General features: G+C 35.5%; 2 protein-coding genes across 2 annotated transcripts; one reads left to right on the top strand and one right to left on the bottom strand.

The window, feature by feature from the left end:
* Window positions 1-219: 219 nt before the first annotated feature.
* LOC107775141 (oxidation resistance protein 1) lies at window positions 220-6,402 on the top strand. The gene is made up of 8 exons (XM_016594827.2): window positions 220-440; window positions 2,316-2,800; window positions 2,898-2,970; window positions 3,083-3,163; window positions 3,412-3,475; window positions 4,800-4,887; window positions 4,963-5,047; window positions 6,096-6,402. The coding sequence occupies exons 1-8, from the start codon at window positions 354-356 to the stop codon at window positions 6,144-6,146; spliced, it is 1,014 nt and encodes a 337-aa protein (XP_016450313.1). The 5' UTR covers window positions 220-353; the 3' UTR covers window positions 6,147-6,402.
* An 852-nt stretch (window positions 6,403-7,254) lies between these two features.
* Window positions 7,255-18,134, bottom strand: LOC107775142 (pre-mRNA-processing factor 19 homolog 1-like). Its single transcript, XM_016594828.2, has 18 exons — window positions 17,872-18,134; window positions 17,659-17,744; window positions 15,271-15,342; window positions 15,088-15,150; window positions 14,442-14,528; window positions 12,513-12,654; window positions 12,306-12,427; window positions 11,991-12,107; window positions 11,043-11,138; window positions 10,880-10,939; window positions 10,235-10,309; window positions 9,314-9,418; window positions 9,089-9,205; window positions 8,909-8,986; window positions 8,704-8,800; window positions 8,149-8,200; window positions 7,794-7,864; window positions 7,255-7,697 (listed from the first exon to the last, which is right to left on the bottom strand). The coding sequence occupies exons 1-18, from the start codon at window positions 17,882-17,884 to the stop codon at window positions 7,585-7,587; spliced, it is 1,566 nt and encodes a 521-aa protein (XP_016450314.1). The 5' UTR covers window positions 17,885-18,134; the 3' UTR covers window positions 7,255-7,584.
* Window positions 18,135-19,392: the final 1,258 nt, after the last annotated feature.

Raw genomic sequence — 19,392 nt, 5'->3', positions numbered from 1 at the left:
ATTTGATTATTAGCTAATTACGTGTCCAAAATTTAAAAACCGAAAAATGGTGAAAATTGACCCTAAATTATTTGAAAAGAATTTTAACAAAAAAAGAAACTTTTTTGTTCTAATTTTTCAGCTGTTACTACAAGCCGTCGGTGTTGTGCACATTCTCCTCAGATCACCCCAACAAGATCCCAAAAATCCAAATGCAACCCAAGAAAAACACCCCCTTTTCCTTTCACATTGTCCTTTTCAACAAATTTCTGCATTTGGGTTTCTGAAATTAACCCTTCAAATCCCAGTTTTTGTTCTCAATTTTAAAGGTTCTAAATTGGGTTAGAGGATAAAACAAAGGAAAAAAAAGAGCTATGCATTCTATAAAAGATACAGTTTCTGAGAAACTTTCAAGTCTATTTTCAGCTTCCCCTTCTAAATCTGTTGATCAACAAACTCAGGTTCTTTTTCCTCTTTCTCTTTCTTAGAATTTAAACTGTTGAATTAATCTTGTGTGATTTTGGGTTATGCATTTTCGTCTTTGATCTTTATGTGGAGCTAAAGTTTATTTTTTTTATTCACCATTATATGTGTAATTGAGTTGGTGGTAGTGTTAAGTTTTGGTCAGCGGCGGATCCAGGATCTTGTAGTCGTGGGTGCTCCGCCTCTTTATCTACACTTGTTACGGTCAGAGGCGGATGTAGTATTCTACCGACGGTTTCAATTGAACCCATAACTTTTTACGTATAGTAAAAATTTATATATAAACATTCAATAAAATTGCAAAAATAGTGGATATGAACCCATAACTTTAAAAATATATATAATGAGTTCAGTGCAAAAAACCTTAACAGTTAAACCCATAGAGTTTAAATCCTGGATCCACCTCTGGTTACGGTCACAACATATAAGTGCACAACTACGTCTTATCCCACGATGGTAAAAATATTTAACAAATATACTAAAATTAATATTATAGTTAAAAGATTTAATTTATCCACGGTTATCCCTTGCTATTTTCATTTTTTAAATACACAATAAGCTAACAAATATCATTTTTTGCTTATTTTACGTTTATTTTCAGGATTAACCTTCAGTGCAAAACTATTAGCTTTAGATTGAACATAAATTGAATATTTTTAATTAATTACAAAAAGTTTAAACAATATTACCAATTTCCTTCTACAATCGCAAAAGATGGAGTTTCGTCAGCTTAGGTTTGATGGGGTTTGGGGGAAAGAAATTAAAAAAGCAAAGGCACTTAAAAGGAAAAGAAAAATATGAAAAAGACCATTCATTTTTGGAGCCGAATGGGCCACGATATTGGGGAAGAAAACAGAAAGAGAGAAGAAAAATTAAAATGAAGCAAATAAAATTAAAAGAGGAATAAAAGTACTGAAGGGGTTATTAATATCAAAATGGAAAAAATATTTTCAAAGATTCGATTCTGCGACTGTTCCATCTAGAGATCACTCAAGTGCACTTTCTAACCAAAGCACCCACCTGCTTATTTTGTTCCTGGGTGCTGACTAAAATTATTTGTTAATTTAATAATAATTGTTTACATAAAACATTGGTTCCGCACCAAAAGCAATGGGTGCTAGAGCACCCATATGGCTCCGCGTGCATCCGCCCATGGTTTTGGTGATCTGTCAGTTGGGCTGATTAGTTTGTGCATGAACTGGATTGGTTGGCTGAAAAAAATAAGAAAAAGAAATAAAGATGAAAACTTTATATGATGTTTAAGGAATTTACTTGACTATGAAATGGGTAACTGGAAAAAAGAAAAAAAGAAAAAAGATTACAACTTTATATGATGAAATAGGTAACTGAAAAAAGAAATATAGAAAAATGATGAAAACTATATATCAAGGAAGTTGTACATGAAGTGAATTGAGTAACTGAAAAAGAGAAGAAAGGGAAAAAAATGACAACTTTAAACAAAGTCGAAAGATTCAGTTAGTTGTTTCATGGCTGTTTATTTTGTGGTTGCGAAATATGAAGCACTTGTTCTATTTATGAGAACAAAAGTTAACAAGAAAGACACTGGATGTTCAATCTCAAGTTTTTTTATAGCAGTTTACCGCTAAATTGAGCAGCATTTGTCAGCTGCTACATGTAATAGAATTATATCATAACATATAGAGTTTGCATTTCCTGCTGGAAGAGTGAATTACTCATGCTACATTGTTCTGATTCTATTCTTTTTGTAATTTTGGATATTTGTTTATTTGAGCAAAATTAGAAGCTCTACATTGTGTTTCCCTTCTGCAATAGGAGATTTGTTGTTCTATGCAGTGCATATAATTTGTAACATTACCTCTCTCTGTGTTTAGGCCAGGCCGTATACTAAGGAAGGAAAATCTGTAACATCTATCCTTTCTTTCCTTCTCCCATCGACATATTCTGAGAATATAAGATATCGAGATGATGTCAAACCACTTCAATCACATTCTTTTACATGGAGAAGTAAAAGTTTCTCGTGGCGCGATAAACCTCTGGATGATTTTGAGGATCACGATGATTACAAAGAGATACCAGACGTTTATCCAGAAGAAAGTGAAAATGGCTGCAACAGGACTTCACTTTGTGTAAAGAAGGGAACAGTAAATACAGACAGGGATAATGGAGAGCCTAATTCCGCAAGTAGCATTGCGAGTGGTTCTGAAACTTTTGAAGATGCTCCGGATAGACACAGTTTTGAGCAGTCCATGGCATATCTAACCACTGATTCTGTTTTCATCACTCCAGATTTATATGATTTTTTCCAGTCTTCCCTTCCTAATATAGCGAAAGGTTGTCAATGGGTCTTGTTATATAGGTAATCTTGACCTTAAAATAGTTTCACTGTAACGTCTATTGCAACTTTGGTAGCCTGAGTATTAACATCTATTTTTGTTCATTTGCATGAAGGGCAGCACGGCCAGACATGGTATATCACTTCGTACTCTTATTCGGAAGAGTGCCGATCTTTCTGGTCCTTGCTTGCTGGTATTTTCACCTAAATTACTATAAATTTTTGCTGTGCATGCGCTCCCAACTCATTAGCAATTTTTAAAGGATCTCTTCTGAAACTCAATTTTCTTAATAACGTTGGTCTCAGATTACTGGTGATAAGCAGGGTGCTGTATTTGGTGGGTTGCTTGAGGCACCATTGAGGCCTACTGCAAAGAGGAAGTACCAAGTAATAATGCAATCACATGCAGTGTTTAATTTTCTTTACTGATAAAATATAATGATGCAGTATTTTCAAAAAGAAAAACACCAGTTTGTATTACTCTTGGTAATCGACTTGGTGCAAGAATGTGGTTTCAGAACCCCTTAACTCTAAATGACGGATTAAAAAGCAATTGCCAATATCTGCTTTTTTAGTCCTCACCTAGTTTTGGTTTTGTTTTCAATTCTAATGTAATTACTGTATTATTGTGTCAGGGAACAAATCAAACATTTGTATTCACAACTCTATATGGTGAACCAAGGTTATTTAGACCAACAGGTAAGGAAATTGTTCAAAGGTTTGTTACAATATCAGTTTTACAAAACCAGTTATTGAAAATTTATATTTAAGAGAAACTGCAGTCTTGAATTAACTATGAGCCATCACCATTAAATACATAAGCGAATTTGTTTAAACATTACATATGGAAAGGCTCTTCGAGCTGTTCCATTGTTCCATTATATCGTTATTTAGTCCCTCATGACTTGTCTGGGGAAAGTTTTCCTTGATGGTTGGAGATAGAGGCCATAATTTTTTGTAACGGTTGTCTCCGGGCCAGCTTGCATGCACCTCAACTAATTTCACGGAGTACCCAGCACAGCTGCACAGGTACCGGGTGACTCTGTTCACCAAGGCTTGGACAGATGGGAAGAAATCACCTAGTGTGTTTGCCTTCGCTAGTGTTTGAACGTGAGAAGCAACCCTTTCCTCTCTATTCTTTTAACCCAAACCAAGCACAGCATCATAGATGCATGTCAAAGACATGCGTCAAACTTTACAAAGTTTTATTATGTTGCACCTTCAAGTTATTATGCTGCACTGTTACTTTCTTACCAGGGACCTAGTTTCCTCCGTTCAACATAGTTATTCTCTCTGATGAAAAATGACTGCTGGTTCTTAGTAGCTACTGTGTACTGCCACTGGCAAACTGAGGTGATAAACATATCTTAGAAGTCTAATCCTTTGTGAAAATTATCAGCAAATTAAGATGCTACCCGTAGTAGAAAGCCTGGCACAATCCTTTATTGTGACCCTTGCTGAGATTCTTCCAATCTCTACGTATGATATTTTTTTGGTTTCTCTCTTTTTTCTTGCTTCTTTTTGTTTGGAGAGAGGAGTAAGAGTTAATTCAAAATGAGTTCCTATGCTACTTAGCTTTGTTCCTTTATCTAAATTACTATGTTGCCCGGACTCTCCAAAATTGTTGCCGGGTGTGTGTCGGATCTTCCAAAAGCAGTGCAATTTTGGAGGATCCGACACGGGTGCGGCAGCATTTTTGGAAAGTCCACGCAACTTAGCTAAATTGCTCTAACATATGTTGCAACTACCAGACCACCAAATACAAAATAAAATAACATAAATTTCAATATCCTAGTGAGACTGATCATGTTTCTGTTAAGCATTTGTCTGATAAATCTTCTTGCTCAGTCCACGTCAAAGCTTGTCGATGGGAACTTAACATAAAAGATGAGCTTTGTATACCCATTTTGATACATGAGCCAAGTCACTGTATATAGTTTGTAGAAAATCCCAAGGATTCTGATCTGAAGTAATCCATGAAATGGTGTAGACATTAGCTAACCCATTGTTATTTTTGCACTAGGTGCCAATAGATATTTTTACTTGTGTTTGAATGACGTCCTCGCACTTGGAGGAGGTGGAAATTTTGCTTTAAGCTTGGATGGTGATTTGTGAGTTTCTCTGCCTTGCCCTATACAATGTTGCTTGCAAATTTCTTCCTTTTTTATTTGCAATTTTCTGTGAAGGTTATTTGGCAGTAGTGGACCTTGTGAAACATTTGGGAACTCATTCTTGGCACATGATCAAGAGTTTGAACTGAGGAATGTTGAGGTAATTTTCTTCTTATCCTTTTGTCTTTGTGCCCATTAATTATTCTAGAGGTATGACTTTCAATTTAGTTTCAAAGAACTATATGACGTTCGACGTTTTACCGAGAGAGAGAGGGAGCACTCGAGCGCTTGTCGTCTCTACGAGTATAAACATCGAGATTCCAGATGATGAGATATAGAGGGAGGGAGGGAGGGAGGGAGCGCACTTGTGCACTTGTCGTCTCTACAAGTATAAACATGGAGATTCGTATCCACATGTCATCTGTTTTTAAATGCATATACGTTCTTCATCTAGTACTTCTGTATATCAATGCTTCCTATAGTTCTCTGTCAAAGAAAGGAGAAATTCCTTGTCTGCTTTGATAAGGATTAATGCTTAGCTGTTTGTTGTTATTTTACTTACATCATGTATGATGTTTGCGATTAGTATTTTTCGTTTGGTTTGCATATCAGTGTAGGTATAAATGTGAGATTTTGAGAACTGCTAACTTGCATTTAAGAATACATTATTTACCAATACTGAAACGAAATGGACCCAAAATATAGCAATATAGCGAAATAGATATAAAGGATTACTTTGGGACTGAGACATCGTTGATTGACTGATTGAACGATAATGGGCTATTCTTAATTGCTTCAATTTTGAGAACCACAACTCTAGGAGGTTAAGTTTTAACTAATGTGAAAAAGCACATATCAGCGAAAAATAAGAAAAAGAATAAATTGTGTATTGCTCCCATTTGATTTTTGAGGGTCATATCATAAGGGAAACAACGATAAATAATTGTAGGAAAACAGATTATTTATATAGTTATTTCAAATTTACGGTGTGTTTGCAGAAATCCAAATAATATTGTGCTCAAATAAAAGATTGTAGCTTAAGTCAGTTGATATTATCGCATGGCTTTGTGATAAGTTGGTTCAAATTTGCTAGAAATGTATTCTAGGACTGGGACGTTGCATATTTGGTATCAAACTGATGACATATTTGTATAAATTCTTCGACGTTCTATTACCAATCTGACATTTTATTTTTCTTCTTGATGCAGCTATGGGGTTTTACACACGCATCCCGTTACCTCACCACATCCGAAGCATGAATTTATTTCATAGCTATATCTTGGGAGTACAGTTATTTATTCTTTCATGTCCATGAAGCAGTTCTCTCTTATAATCCTGGAGGCTTCCTGTTGTACATGGGCTTGTTGTAGCCTAGTGTGATTTTAGCAATTGTGGGTTGATATGCATATAGGTAATTCTTTATCCTTCTATATTTAGCACATTCTTTATCCTTCCAGCCAGTGGAGGCTTTCTAGTCGTTATTATTATTTTTTCTGAATATTGATTCAGCATTTTACATTGTGCATTTTGTTACAAGTAGATTTGAGAACTTGTTATAAGTTTACAAAGGTGTCAAGAGTCCAAACCAAAACCTAAAAAAGTGGGGAGTCTACCTCGCAAACATAGTCAATGTAATCTAGCGGTTAATGAAGTAACGTTTAATCAAGCGGTTAATGAAGTAGGTAAAAACTTTGAAGTTTAAATCCTAGTAGAGACAACTTAGATAATCTCTTCCCTTTTACCAAAGTTTTGATAGGCAAAGTTACGTGGTACTATGCCGGTGGAGAATAGCGGGTATCCAATGGAATAAAAAAATTGCAAGTACGACCAATATGAAAGCCTTGTCAGCAGTATTTAATCGAAGTTCTGAACAGTTATTTGTTGTTTCTTAGCTAGCGTTTGAATGAAATTTGAAAAAAATGAATTTTTGAAGATGAGATAAAAAATAATTTTTGAAAGTTGAAATTACGTTTGCACATACATTTAAAAGAATTTAAAATTCTATGAGTAAAGTTTAAGAAATTTAAAAACTACTCTAGTGTTGTTTTTGGGATTTGAAAATTTATTTTCAAAATCTGCCAAAAATAAATAAAAACTATGAATAGATATTTGAAAACAAAATTTTAAAAAAAACTCACCAATTTTATGGCCAAACGGGGGCTTAGTAATCCTTGACATCCATGACCTACTCGCAGACATAATATTTCCTTGACAAACGTAAAAAGATGAAAAAAAGTTCATGCTTCTCAGAAACCTGCCACAACTAACACAACAGAGAATTCGAATCAGTACTGGTTAACATTGGTGAAAATCAGGTAAAAAGCGTATTAGATAAATTGGTAACTTGAATGGCCCGGTCGGAAAACATAAATAAATGCAATATCTGCTTTAGCTACTAACTTGACATCTCAATGTACTGTAACTGATCGTTTCCATTCAGAGATAGGCAATGGTTACAACAATGATACAATAGACTACCCAAGGATGGTATTGAGACTACCAAATAAACTCTGCACTTTGGATATTATCCCAAGTTGGTGGTATGTCTATTTGCCAGACCACCCAAAGATCTAGCAAAAACCAGAAGAATTACATATTAAAACGGGACCCTCAACCTCCTCCCCTAGAGATAATACAGTGGTCTCAGCAGATGCGAAGCTGTGGCGTTGACTGTTTGCTTTCATGCTAGAAATGAGCCTAACTCTCCATTTGATCCTCGCCAGGCAGCCCAAATATTCTTAAATTACGGTCCATAGATCCGACAGCTATGTATTTTGCATCTGGACCAAATTTCAGACATGTTGCTTTACCTGCATTAGATGACAGCAATGACTATTATTACCTTTATAAACACATGCAACAGAAATAGTCAAAAATCCATCTAGAAAACGAGAGGAAGATTATACCTGTGCCTGATAAGTCGGGGAGGGTTTTGATGTGATTCCATTCAGCCTTAACACTGGCGACTTGGAAAACTCTGATTCAGCACAGACAGAAATGACATTTAACTCTACTTGACCAAAAGAAAGCTCCAAGAATCATTTGACAAGGGAAACATAGTGGCAATGAGAATAATGATAATCAAAAGTATAATGACAAACAATCCAAAGTGTCTTGGTTTCTACTTCTTCTTTCATTGAGCTATGCCGAAGTCTTTAGAGACTCAAAAAGGAGAACTACTTTTTAGTTAGAGAAAAATGAGAACATTGAATCACTGAATCAGAGAGCTATCCAGTCCCAATATTTGTGCAGGTGCCTTACCGTATATCTGAGCCTCCTAAGGCAAGATAACTTCCACTATGGTCAAATTGCACTGCGAGTAAAAGGAGAAGCAGCAACGTTAGATAATCTTAGATGTGTATAAAATTGTTATAGTAGATGAATTTATGATAAATAATTAAAAACATCAAGAAAGATGGAAGGATAGACTTGGTATAACACTACCTGAAAGGAACCAGTGTGGTAAACTGTATGCCAACGCAGTGTAAAAAATGAAAAGCTCTGAAGTAGACTATTGATTTACAAAGCTACAAGACTATAAAGCCTGAGATAGTATACTCAAAAAAATACTATAACTCATTGATGGGAACGCTTCCAGACTATAAAACGGAAATTTCTCAAAAACAGCAGAGTCCTAAGCTAGTATGCTTAAATATACAGTACTTCATTCATGAAACAAATCCTTGGCCTTCAACAAATGCTCAATGCAAACACTAAATATCTTTGTTTACGAAAAATATCTTTGTTTACGAACTACCAAAGCTTCTGTAACATGGCTTCACTTTTTTGCTTCAGTAGAATGCTGTTAGGTTATACCTGATTGAGTCGGTGTATTTTCATCGTAAAGAGAGAAATTTCGGAAATTCTTCAATTTGCGTAAATCCCAAAGTTTAACACCATCATGAGCAGCAGTCTGATGATCAACACAGAAAGGAAACATTGGTCACAAGTTCAATCATAAACCGCTTTAAGCTGATGAAAGGAGGGTTTCAAAAGTTTAATTCAGTATTAGAATACTCACTGCTAAGAAGTAACCATTTTCTGAAAAGGAAATAGCAGTTACAGACCCAACATGGCCATCAAATCTTGCAACATTTGCCTGAAGAGAAGCACCAGAAAAACAGAGACACACACAAAGTAAGACTACTTGGAATGAAGAAGAGGAAGGACAAGAGTATTCGCTGCCTTTGAGGCAACAGACCTGACTTTTTACATCCCATATCTTAACCAGAGACCCTGAGGTCCCTGTTCCAAGGATCAGACCATCAGGGTGGAAAGCTGCGGATGTGTAGCCCTCAGATTCTGTAGCATCTGCCACCTGCATTAGAATTTGAACTTTTTTAACAAGTCTATAAATTGAAAAGATGATGACTCTAGACAACTATACATTGCTTTTTGAGAATGAGAGGCCAGAGGAAAAAGAAACCTGTGCAAGGCATAAGCCAGAAGCAAGATCATAAAAGCACCATGTGCTATCAAGAGAAGCAGTCACAAAATAGTTATTGGTCGCATGGACAGTGACAGCTTGCACCTGTAATCATTCGTAGATGTATATATCTAATTAGACGGTTAGAAAATGCACTAAATCCAGTTAATGAAAGCCACAACTTAAAAAATGAAGTACCATAAAAATGTAAAGGGTGAAGGCAATTTCACGGGTCTGGAGGACTTATATTATACAGTAGGGCCAACATAACATTGATTTCCACTTGAAATATCCCACTCGCCCCCTTATTCCCCAATAATGTATTTTACTTCTTCTTCTTCTTTTTAACTGTTCCTTAAAGCAAATGTGGAAGAAAAAAAAGACTTGCAGGTAGTCATTCAAGAGGTGGAAGCTCACTATGAAGATAGTCGGGGAACAGAAGAACGAAGTTTACCACAAGGCAAACACAACTCCAAGGACAAGAGAAATACTTTATTTCTCTTTGATACGACAACAGAAATACTCCCCAAGTAATTTCAGATCAAAAACATATTATGTACTTTGCATGAACAAATAACCTACTCTAAATATATAACAGTAAATATAGAAAACTACAATTTTCTAGTACAGTAAAGCACTAGTACAAATAGATTAGTTCCATCTCCATCTTTCACTTCTTAATGATCTCTTCCACAATTCGCATATCTAATCCTAGAAACAAAATATCCAAAAAGACGGAATACTAAAAGGGGCACCGAGATTAAGGATCACCACTGAAAAGCTAATTAGCTTGTTTTCCAAAATATTAAGTTTTGTACAATCAAGCAGGAGTATTACCAGCATTTTGTCCCTAAATAATAAGAAGGTAATTCGATATCAGAACTTTCAGTATTGATCAATGAGATGTTAATATGAAATTACCTCTGCTGTATGATCTTTCAAGACATGCCTACAGTCATAGTTCCCATTTTCAGAACTTTGCCACACACGAACTGTCTGCAAAACTCAACTACAGTTAAGTAAAACATCGACGGAAGAATGCCACTGAGGCTAGTCATGCAACTGTGCATTAAGCAACAACAGTGTTAATGTTTATATTTTTACTACTTAGCTGAGGTGCCAAACCCATCAGAAATGAGAAAAACATTTGACTCTAAAGTTGTTCTGTCATATAAAGAATTTCCAAATCCTACTACTAACCAGCTCAGAACCTAGAGGCTAGAACTGAAAGGACAAAACAATCAATAAAAACACATGTTCAATCAAACTAATCCTTTTCTTTTTTCTTATCCATTCTATTCTTGGAAACATATCAAAGAGTAAATATGGTGGCAACATTTAAAGAAACTCCATACTGTGACATCTAATATCAGTGACCTCATATTTAGATATTCTTTACAAGTGAACCCTTTCCAGTTATTCCTAACAAGTAGCACATAACCTACCATAGAAGGGGAGAACATACTAAGGAAAGTATAAGCTTCAATAAGACAAGAGAAGATGAAGGCATACTATTGAACGATAAGTGCATGTTCAATTTGACTAAAGAGAAACAATCAGGTTTACCTTATCTGCTGAGCCAGAGACCACTAGTTCACCCTCAGACGCAAATTTTACACTGGTAACCTAAAAAGGCAGAATATACTAAGCCAGAAATTTTGCTAAGCAAACACAGCTAAGGAATTATCAAGTAATAGTAAGAAAAAGAAATGTCAATAAGATGACAGACCCTCTTTGAATGACCACTTAGTGTTGATATGATTTGTCCTGAAGGACGATCGAAGACCACAGCATTTGAATCAACACCACCAGTAGCAATTAAGTCCTGACAGAACACAAATTAGAAATTAGAACTGAAAGAAGTTTAACCATAAACATGCCAAGAAAACAAGGAAGCATAATAATTAAGTGGTACAAACCATCGAATCTCTGCAACATTTGACTTTCTCATGAATCAAAACTTTCATCTTTTAAAGAGAACCTCTTGATGACAATAAGTTATTCCTTGGTTTTGCACTAATGTGATAATGCAGATATATGAGCAGGCTCTAGATCTAACTTACTAACTCACCTTCCAAATCCATAGCCATAAGAACCTAGTACTGTAAAACCACTTGTGCCTTAACACAAGTAACTATTTTATCACGTTTATCTGGATAAGCACGCAATATCTATGCAGCAAAAAGACAACTTTCAACGTGAAGGCCATATATACAAAAAGACAACTTTCAACGTGAAGGCCATATATGCAAAAGCCATTAACTTTATGCAACTGTACTAAAAGCAGAAGTTTGAATAAAAAATGACTCGTATTAGCTACTAGAGCAGCTCGGTGCACTAAGCTCCCGCTATGCGCGAGGTCCGGGGAAGGGCCGGACCACAAGGGTCTATCGTACGCAGCCTTATTGTGAAAGTTAAATGGGAATGTATTTTAGTATATGTTTCACGGATCCTCGAAGGAAACATAAGTGTGAAACGCGTGTGACTTGGCCGTCAGTACTTCACACAATCTCTTTATACTAATACTTAGCAGGAAGTGCAATTACGGGTTACGAATTCACACGCCCACATTGAATAAGTAACCATACCCAAGTCCAAGTAACTGATTTTAGCGGTATTTCCCTTGTTAATAATAGTTAAATACAAATCAAGGGGAAAAACAGAAAAAAGAACTTACCTTAGGATAATGAATATCCAAAGACAAAATGCCAGGTTTGTTGGTTTTGTGAAGAGGATAACTATTCAGTTGGGTATATCTTTCCAGAGCATCCACAGAGGCCAGTGTTGCCGGTATCTAAGTCGGAAAGAAAAAGTGAAATAATCATTTTGCTTCTAACTGGGAGAACAGCAGCAAGGAAAAAGCTCATATAGTAACTACTTGCATCATTTAAAAAAAGAGGGATGCAATATCAGAAGAGAATGAGGGGAAAGTAACAAAGGATACCCACAATCCTACTTAAAAAACCCTCCAAATGTGTGTAGCAGATATTACCTGTCGTTTTTTCCTTTGTTGTGAAAGAGCAGCATTACATTCCGTAAGAGTCTCAATGACAGAGTTTGATATTCCAGGGCGAATTTTCTTGCCATCAGGACCCATCTCCTCATCCTCGGCAGCTATTGATACAAGTTGATAACAAGAATCACAAGTAAGGGAAAAAGAAGATGGTTGAGACACGTGCAAAGCATAAAAATTAACTACCTCTTTTCCCATTGCTTAAAGCAGTAGCACCAACTGCTGTAGTGGCTGCCATGGGTATTTGTCTTTCGGCCTGGGCAAGTAACCCCCTTGCCTCATCCCTTTCCTTTTTCAGCCTGGCAATTACTCTGCAGGCAGCATCATGCTGCCAAGACAATACATAAAATTCGCAAGCGATGTACCAGGGGAAGCACGCAGAAAACTGTAATACTGAGAAGCAGCTACTAGAAGAATCTAGGGGGAGATAAGCAGGAGAAAATTATCCAGATGTCAATTTCGGAGATTGAGAAGACCGAAATTTGGATTTGAAAGACAGGAGAAAAACACTAGGTGGCTTCTTCCCATCTGTCTAAGTCTTGGTGGGGATAGTTACTCAGTATCTTGTGCTGGTGGGAGGTAGCAAACGCGCAAACTAGCCAAGACACCACTGTCGTCAAACAGAGAATATGACAAAAATGGAAATTGTACAGTGAATCTAGAACCTGATTATTGGCACAAGAAGGAACAGTATCAAATCTTAGGATGCTAATTCGTACTCAATTGTGACTCCAACCGACACAAGTACAGGTACCTCTTTGTTAACTATATTCCTGGTTTGCTAAAAGGGTCCTTGAGCCCAATCAGTCACTATACTATTGATGCAATGGACTCCCCCAAGCCACTAAACCGCTCACTTCCACCCGATTTGGACTGAACATCGTTCTAGTGAGATTCTATCCCTTTTTTAAACTGAAACTCAGTTGACTATCTGATCCTTGGTCTAATTGGGCCTTTCTCTATAGCTCGAATCGAATAGATGGGCTACCCCTTCCACTCTTGCTTGTGCCTATTTCTAAGAACTTATGGCATACACCAAAAAAACTCATGTCACTTTAAAGACAATATGACACTACTTATTTCTTTGATGTGCTTAAAAATCTTTTTCCATTGTGACAAAAGAGAGAGAGAGAAAGCTTGGTCGTAAGGAACACCCCCCCCCTCCAAGATAAGGCTGGAGTTTGAGTCACAAATGGAGCAAAAGTGAGAAGGGCCCACTGTTGAGCTCCTAGGTTGGCAGTTTGAGAGTGTTGGGTTTTACCATAAAAGAATATTTTTTGCCCGTTATACAAGATAGAAAACTCGAAAAAATACATGACTTGTTATAATGGAAAAACTTGCACAAAAGAGATTCCAACTTAATTAAGCCCTAACGTCAACAAATACGAAATACATTAATCCTCACACTGCTGTTTACACTCTATTAATTATAAATTTGTGTGCTAGTTTCATCCACTGGATATCTCATATCACACTCATCACTTATGGCTACCAGTGAGTCATTATTTTCCCTTCATTTATATATTTTCCACTGTACAAAATAAAATACCTAATAGTATAAATGGGTCTTTACCAGGGGCAAACCTTCGGACCCTTTATTTTATATTTTTTTTATTTTTATTTTTTGGATAAGTTAGCTTCAAACTCTTTAGCCAATTAAGCCCTAAATTGCAAAGGAAAAGAGACGAAATTATAACTAAATCTAGATATTTTGTTCTATTTTATGTCTCTATGGAACTGCAGCGAATATTATTTTAGATGCTCATTCTGATGTTGAATGGCTTCAACTATTTGCTGTATGCATAATCTGTAAAACCAGTGGAGTAGGTCTTTTTGATATCTCATATACAAGATCATCTTATATGGAAACATCCATTCAAGTATTACTCATGTTTTGTAACACCTAGATTACTGAATTCACAACATGTACATCCTCTCTCCTCTTTCATCAATAGTATCTGAGGCTGCCTTAATGTCCATCCTGCCTAAGTAAGACCTTAAAAGTTCCAAAAAGAAACAATCATTGATCCTATGTTTTAAAAGACAATTTAAAGGATAAACTCTCCAGAATAAAGAGTTCTAGCTACTTAAAAGTAAGCAGGCCACTTCCTTCACCTGATATAAAGCATGACTCAGCTCTTGCCTTGCAGTATGTAATTGTTGTTCCAACGCAAAATTTGACAGCATCAGACCATCCCATTCCTACGAGACAAAAGAAAATTAAGACTACAGAAGCATCAAATGTAACAGACACTTGCTTCAAGATAAATGGTAATTAGTTTAGTAGTCACCACACGTAAAGGATCAAGTGATAAAAACACTATATGATAAACAAACAGAAATCATCCTGCTGAATTTGGCACATCATATCTAATGATGTCAAAAGCTTTATTTGAAAGCTTCATGAACTAACTTAGCTAAGATCATAAATTTCAAGATGATGATTTTAACCTGGGTTGCACGCCTCTCTTCTAATTGAACAATGAACTAAACAAATACTTAAGCAATCCGTTTAAATAAAAAGGAGCATTTTGAGAGATATGGGGCATATCATGACAAAACCTTTTTAATTTTCGAACAGAACACTCAAAGGTAAATAATCTTCGCAGAAGCACTTAATACTATTTCAAAGGATGATGAAGAGACATAACTTCACAATATGATAACTGAGTAGTCAAGTTCCTCTGCATTACATATTAATTTATGTCGCAAACAAACCTTAGAAATGGGAAGCAGAAAATCAAGGATCAAAAGCACGTACTATTTGAAACATTCCCAACATCCCAGGGATGCTAGCAGCCTGTACAGGTCGGGGTTTCACTATCTGCAATAAGTACCAATATTAATGAGCTCCACGATGTAAACCCAATTAAGATCATACCCTAAAGCTAATACTGAGAAAAACTAGAAGCATATTACATTATAAATTTCAAAATAGTATTACCTTGCCAGTTTTAACAGGGATAATGTCATCTGCCGTCAATGGCTCTCCGGTAACAGGACATTTACCATAATCCTGTACCAACCAAAAAGATACACATATAAACTTGAGAAAATGCAGCATTTAGCCGGAGGAAAAGATATATAACTTTATCCAAAAAAGATGCTAACATTCTCCCTCCAAAGAACTATGAAAAATTCTCACACAATCAAGCAAAATGAATGATTGAATGCTAATCTTTCTAGTCAATCTATTTTCCTCTATAAGTGGTTATGGAGATGGAATGATAACAATATGCTATATGGAAGGCAGTTATTAATCTTACGTATGGAAGGGAAGGATTCTGAGATCCTAAGCCTGTGAACAACTCTTATAGAGTGGCCATATCGAAACAAATAGCAGGTTTATGGGGGAGAGTTTAAGAATAATATTAAACTAGAAGTGGTCAATGGAAGGAAAATCAAACTATGGACTGATAGATGGCCTGAAGAAGGACGGTTAAAGGATCAAATTCCTGTCATTTATAGTCTGTAATGAATCAAGAATGCCTGATGGCTGACTGCTTTATGCAAAACTGTTGGAATTTTCAGCTTAGGAGAAAGTGTAAAGATTGGGGGCTGGTTGATAGTGCAGACAATAAATATTGAAGAAACAAAGAAGACACTCAGGTTTGCCGTGCAGATAATATGGGATATATATGGTGAAATCTGGTTATGAATGGTTACAAAATCAGTAACTTGATTTGGAGACATTTTGGCCCTTGAAACTATTGTGGAAAACTAACGCCCCAACCAAAGCTGCATGTCTCGGGTGGGTTGCTGCTTATGAAGCTTGCTCAGAAAAAAGGATTCAGTTTAGGTAATAGATGTGTTTTGTGTGAATGCTGTGCAGAAACTGTTAATCATCTGTTGATACATTGCAATCAACATGTTTTTGGGCAGGTTGCTGCTTATTTCTAAATATATTTGGTGTTCATTGGGTAATGCCACAAAGCTTTAAGGAATTACTACACTGTTGGCAAGGACAAAGGGTAAAGACATGACTGAAGAACACTTGGGAGCTAATACCATGTGTATCATCTGGACAGGATGGCAGGAGAGGAACCAAAAATGTTTTGACAGAAATAAGGAACTGAATGAAATTGTAAAATTTATATGCCTCTAGAACTTGATCTGTTGGCTTAGAGGAGAAAGTGTATTTAGTGTTTCTGATTTCATGGACTTGTTAGACTCTGTTTTGTGAAGGTTCTGATCAAGTACTGAATTTTATAATTTATTCAGTACCTTCTTGGTACAGATTTCTTTAATAAAATTAATGCACTTTATCAAAATCTTTTCATTTTTTCAGGGAAACCTAAGTTGGCACCGCTTAAGTTTCCAATAGCTATTACAGAACCCATTTGGGGAGGAACATAAAGCGGGGTCTTTTGGGTTGTTTTTTTTTTGGGGGGGGGGGGGGGGGGGGGAAGAGAGAGAGACCAATGTTTCAGATTTTGTACTGGAGAAAATATACAAAGGACAAACTATTAAGTTTTTTAATGAAACTGACCCAAGTTGAACAAAATAAATATAAAGGATTCATATAACCGACCCTAACTAGCTTGAGGTTGAGGCACAATTGTTATTTTCCATGTTCTCCTTCCTACGTTTACATGACACAAGCTCGGAAATGGATCCTTTCTTTTTTCAAGATTGACCACAACCTGAACCACATAAATAAGTAAAAACACCACGAGAAAAAGAATGCATACAAAGGTTGGAGCGGCAAAACATCGAGGGACTTGTGACAGGTTCAGCCCTATGTCATATGACCTAAGCCTGGTATTTAGTGGAAAAGGGTAGAGGGGGCAGGCCAATTATCTCCTAGTTTCGAAGGCGGTGGTTGGTCTTAAGGGTAGAGAGGCAGACCATATCCGAACCCCCATTGCAAGAAAGTACTCTGAGTATACAAGGCCACATACAGATTTCTCGGTCATAAAAATGCATACACATTGACACAGAGCATTAAAAGATGAGCTTAATACTCTAACAATGTCAAGAACCTTTAACACTATTAGACCCTTTAACGCAAATTACAGATAGCTTTTTACAGCAAACATGGATAGATAACCTACAAAGGATAGTACATAACATAGACAGCATAGATCCATAACCTACAAAGGAAGGTAAAATAACATGCTGTAGCCTGTGAATCTGTACTGATACTGTAACCATATATAAGTTAATACTCCTGACAGTGTAGAGAATCTTTACACTACTAGTCACTTTAACACAAATTACATATATCTCTCTATAGCACATATGTATCCAGTAAAACTGTACTTAATTCGTAAACTCTTTCATATTGTCCGCTTTTATAATTCAAATGCTCAAATAAAAAATAGAAACTCACAGAGATGTGTCTTTCTATTAAACGCTTCTCGTAAAGGAGTCCAGACTTTTTCGACACCACCGGATCCTCCGGCACCTCGCCGGAAACTGTACGGAAAAGTTAATACAAAAAAATAAAAATTATAGATCAGAGACAATAAAAAGGACTATATTATAAATAATACGCATACATGGAAATGGAAGTAAAGAAAGAGAGAGAGGGAGTGAAGCTTACTTGAACAGTTCATTGTGGAAAAAGAGAAAGAGCTGGAGTTAGGGTTTAAGGAGCACGAAAGGAGCTGGAGCTGATGCACAGTGAGAGCGAGGGAGATGGAACGAAAAGAAGATTTTTTGCTCGAGGGTTTCAGATGATAATGGGATATAGCACGACCCGACCCGGATCCGCCTCCGCCTCTTCTTGACTTTAATCCTTTCTCAATTTTCACCCTTCTGGTAAGTTTTGAAATATTACTACTACAAACTTTTTTTTATTAAACCGATTTGGTATCTCCCAACAACAACATATATATAAGATGACTAGTCAAATTGCTCGTGCTACGCGCGGTTATGAAAGATACTTACCATGATGTATTAGTCAAAATTGAATATATATCAATAAAATTGAAGAGTCATTTTTTTATTAAAGGTAGAGCTTAGAAGAACTTAATTTTCATCGTTAAATAAGAAAAAAAATATTTAAAGAATTTTTTACTTTTGAATCTCTATTTAAATCTTTTATACATTGATACATATATAGAGTTACTTGATTTCATTTATCATATAGTCACATATTTTGTTTTGCTCAAATTTTCTTATATTCAAATAAAAATATGAATAGAAAAGTAAAAAAACAAACAGAAAGGAAAATAAATAATAAACTGAATTGCATTTTCTACCAATATATCTCAAGATACTGACTATCTTTTCCATAAGAACTACAAAAAATCTAACCAAATAATTCGAACTTATGATTTTAATGTGGCAGTTCCAATTTAATTATTTGCTCAGTTACAAACAAATAAATAGGAATAAAGATAAAATAAGTGAATGGAAATAAAATAAAATTTTGAGGGACAACAAAAATATGAGAATATTTAATATGTTTACCTTATGTTTATGTTGATTATATCAATCATCAATAGGGAATAAAAACTGTTCATTAACATGGAGAATTCAAAAGCTTAGTAGTAGTACTATTTATCAAAAAACATATAAATTGAGATAAGTAAATGGCAAAAAAATAAAATCTTTGAGGGGCAAAAAAATATTTGGGAATATTTAAGATGAAATATAGTATCAATCATTAACATGAAAATAAGGTAAACATTCTAAAAATCAATAGGGAATAAAAATTATTCTTTAACATGAAGAAATTCAAAAGCTAGAAATATTAAAAATAATTTAACTTTTGATCAATGAAATATCGTAGGAGAATTTGAATAAAAACTACGAAAGGAGTGTAGGTAAGAAATTTCATGAAACCAACTTTAAAATAGTAGTTTACTCATACGGTGCAAATAATTAAATGAAAATTTTATCTCAAAATATTATGCCTACTTGAGAAATCAAATTGTTTATTGTACTACAAGAAGTTGATCCAATAGGACAGAAGGAATCATAGAATTGGAATAAAAAATTGAAGATAAAAGATGTATACCAATATATTATAAAGCTGAAAGAACTAGCAGAAGGTTTCAAGAAGAATTACTTTTTCTCTTCTTACGGCGATTAATTTATTTAGTACCGTAAAAAGATT

The sequence above is a fragment of the Nicotiana tabacum genome, chromosome 7 (assembly GCF_000715075.1).
Source record: "Nicotiana tabacum cultivar K326 chromosome 7, ASM71507v2, whole genome shotgun sequence".
NCBI lineage: Eukaryota > Viridiplantae > Streptophyta > Magnoliopsida > Solanales > Solanaceae > Nicotiana > Nicotiana tabacum.
This window is presented reverse-complemented; position numbering and strand designations above follow the sequence as displayed.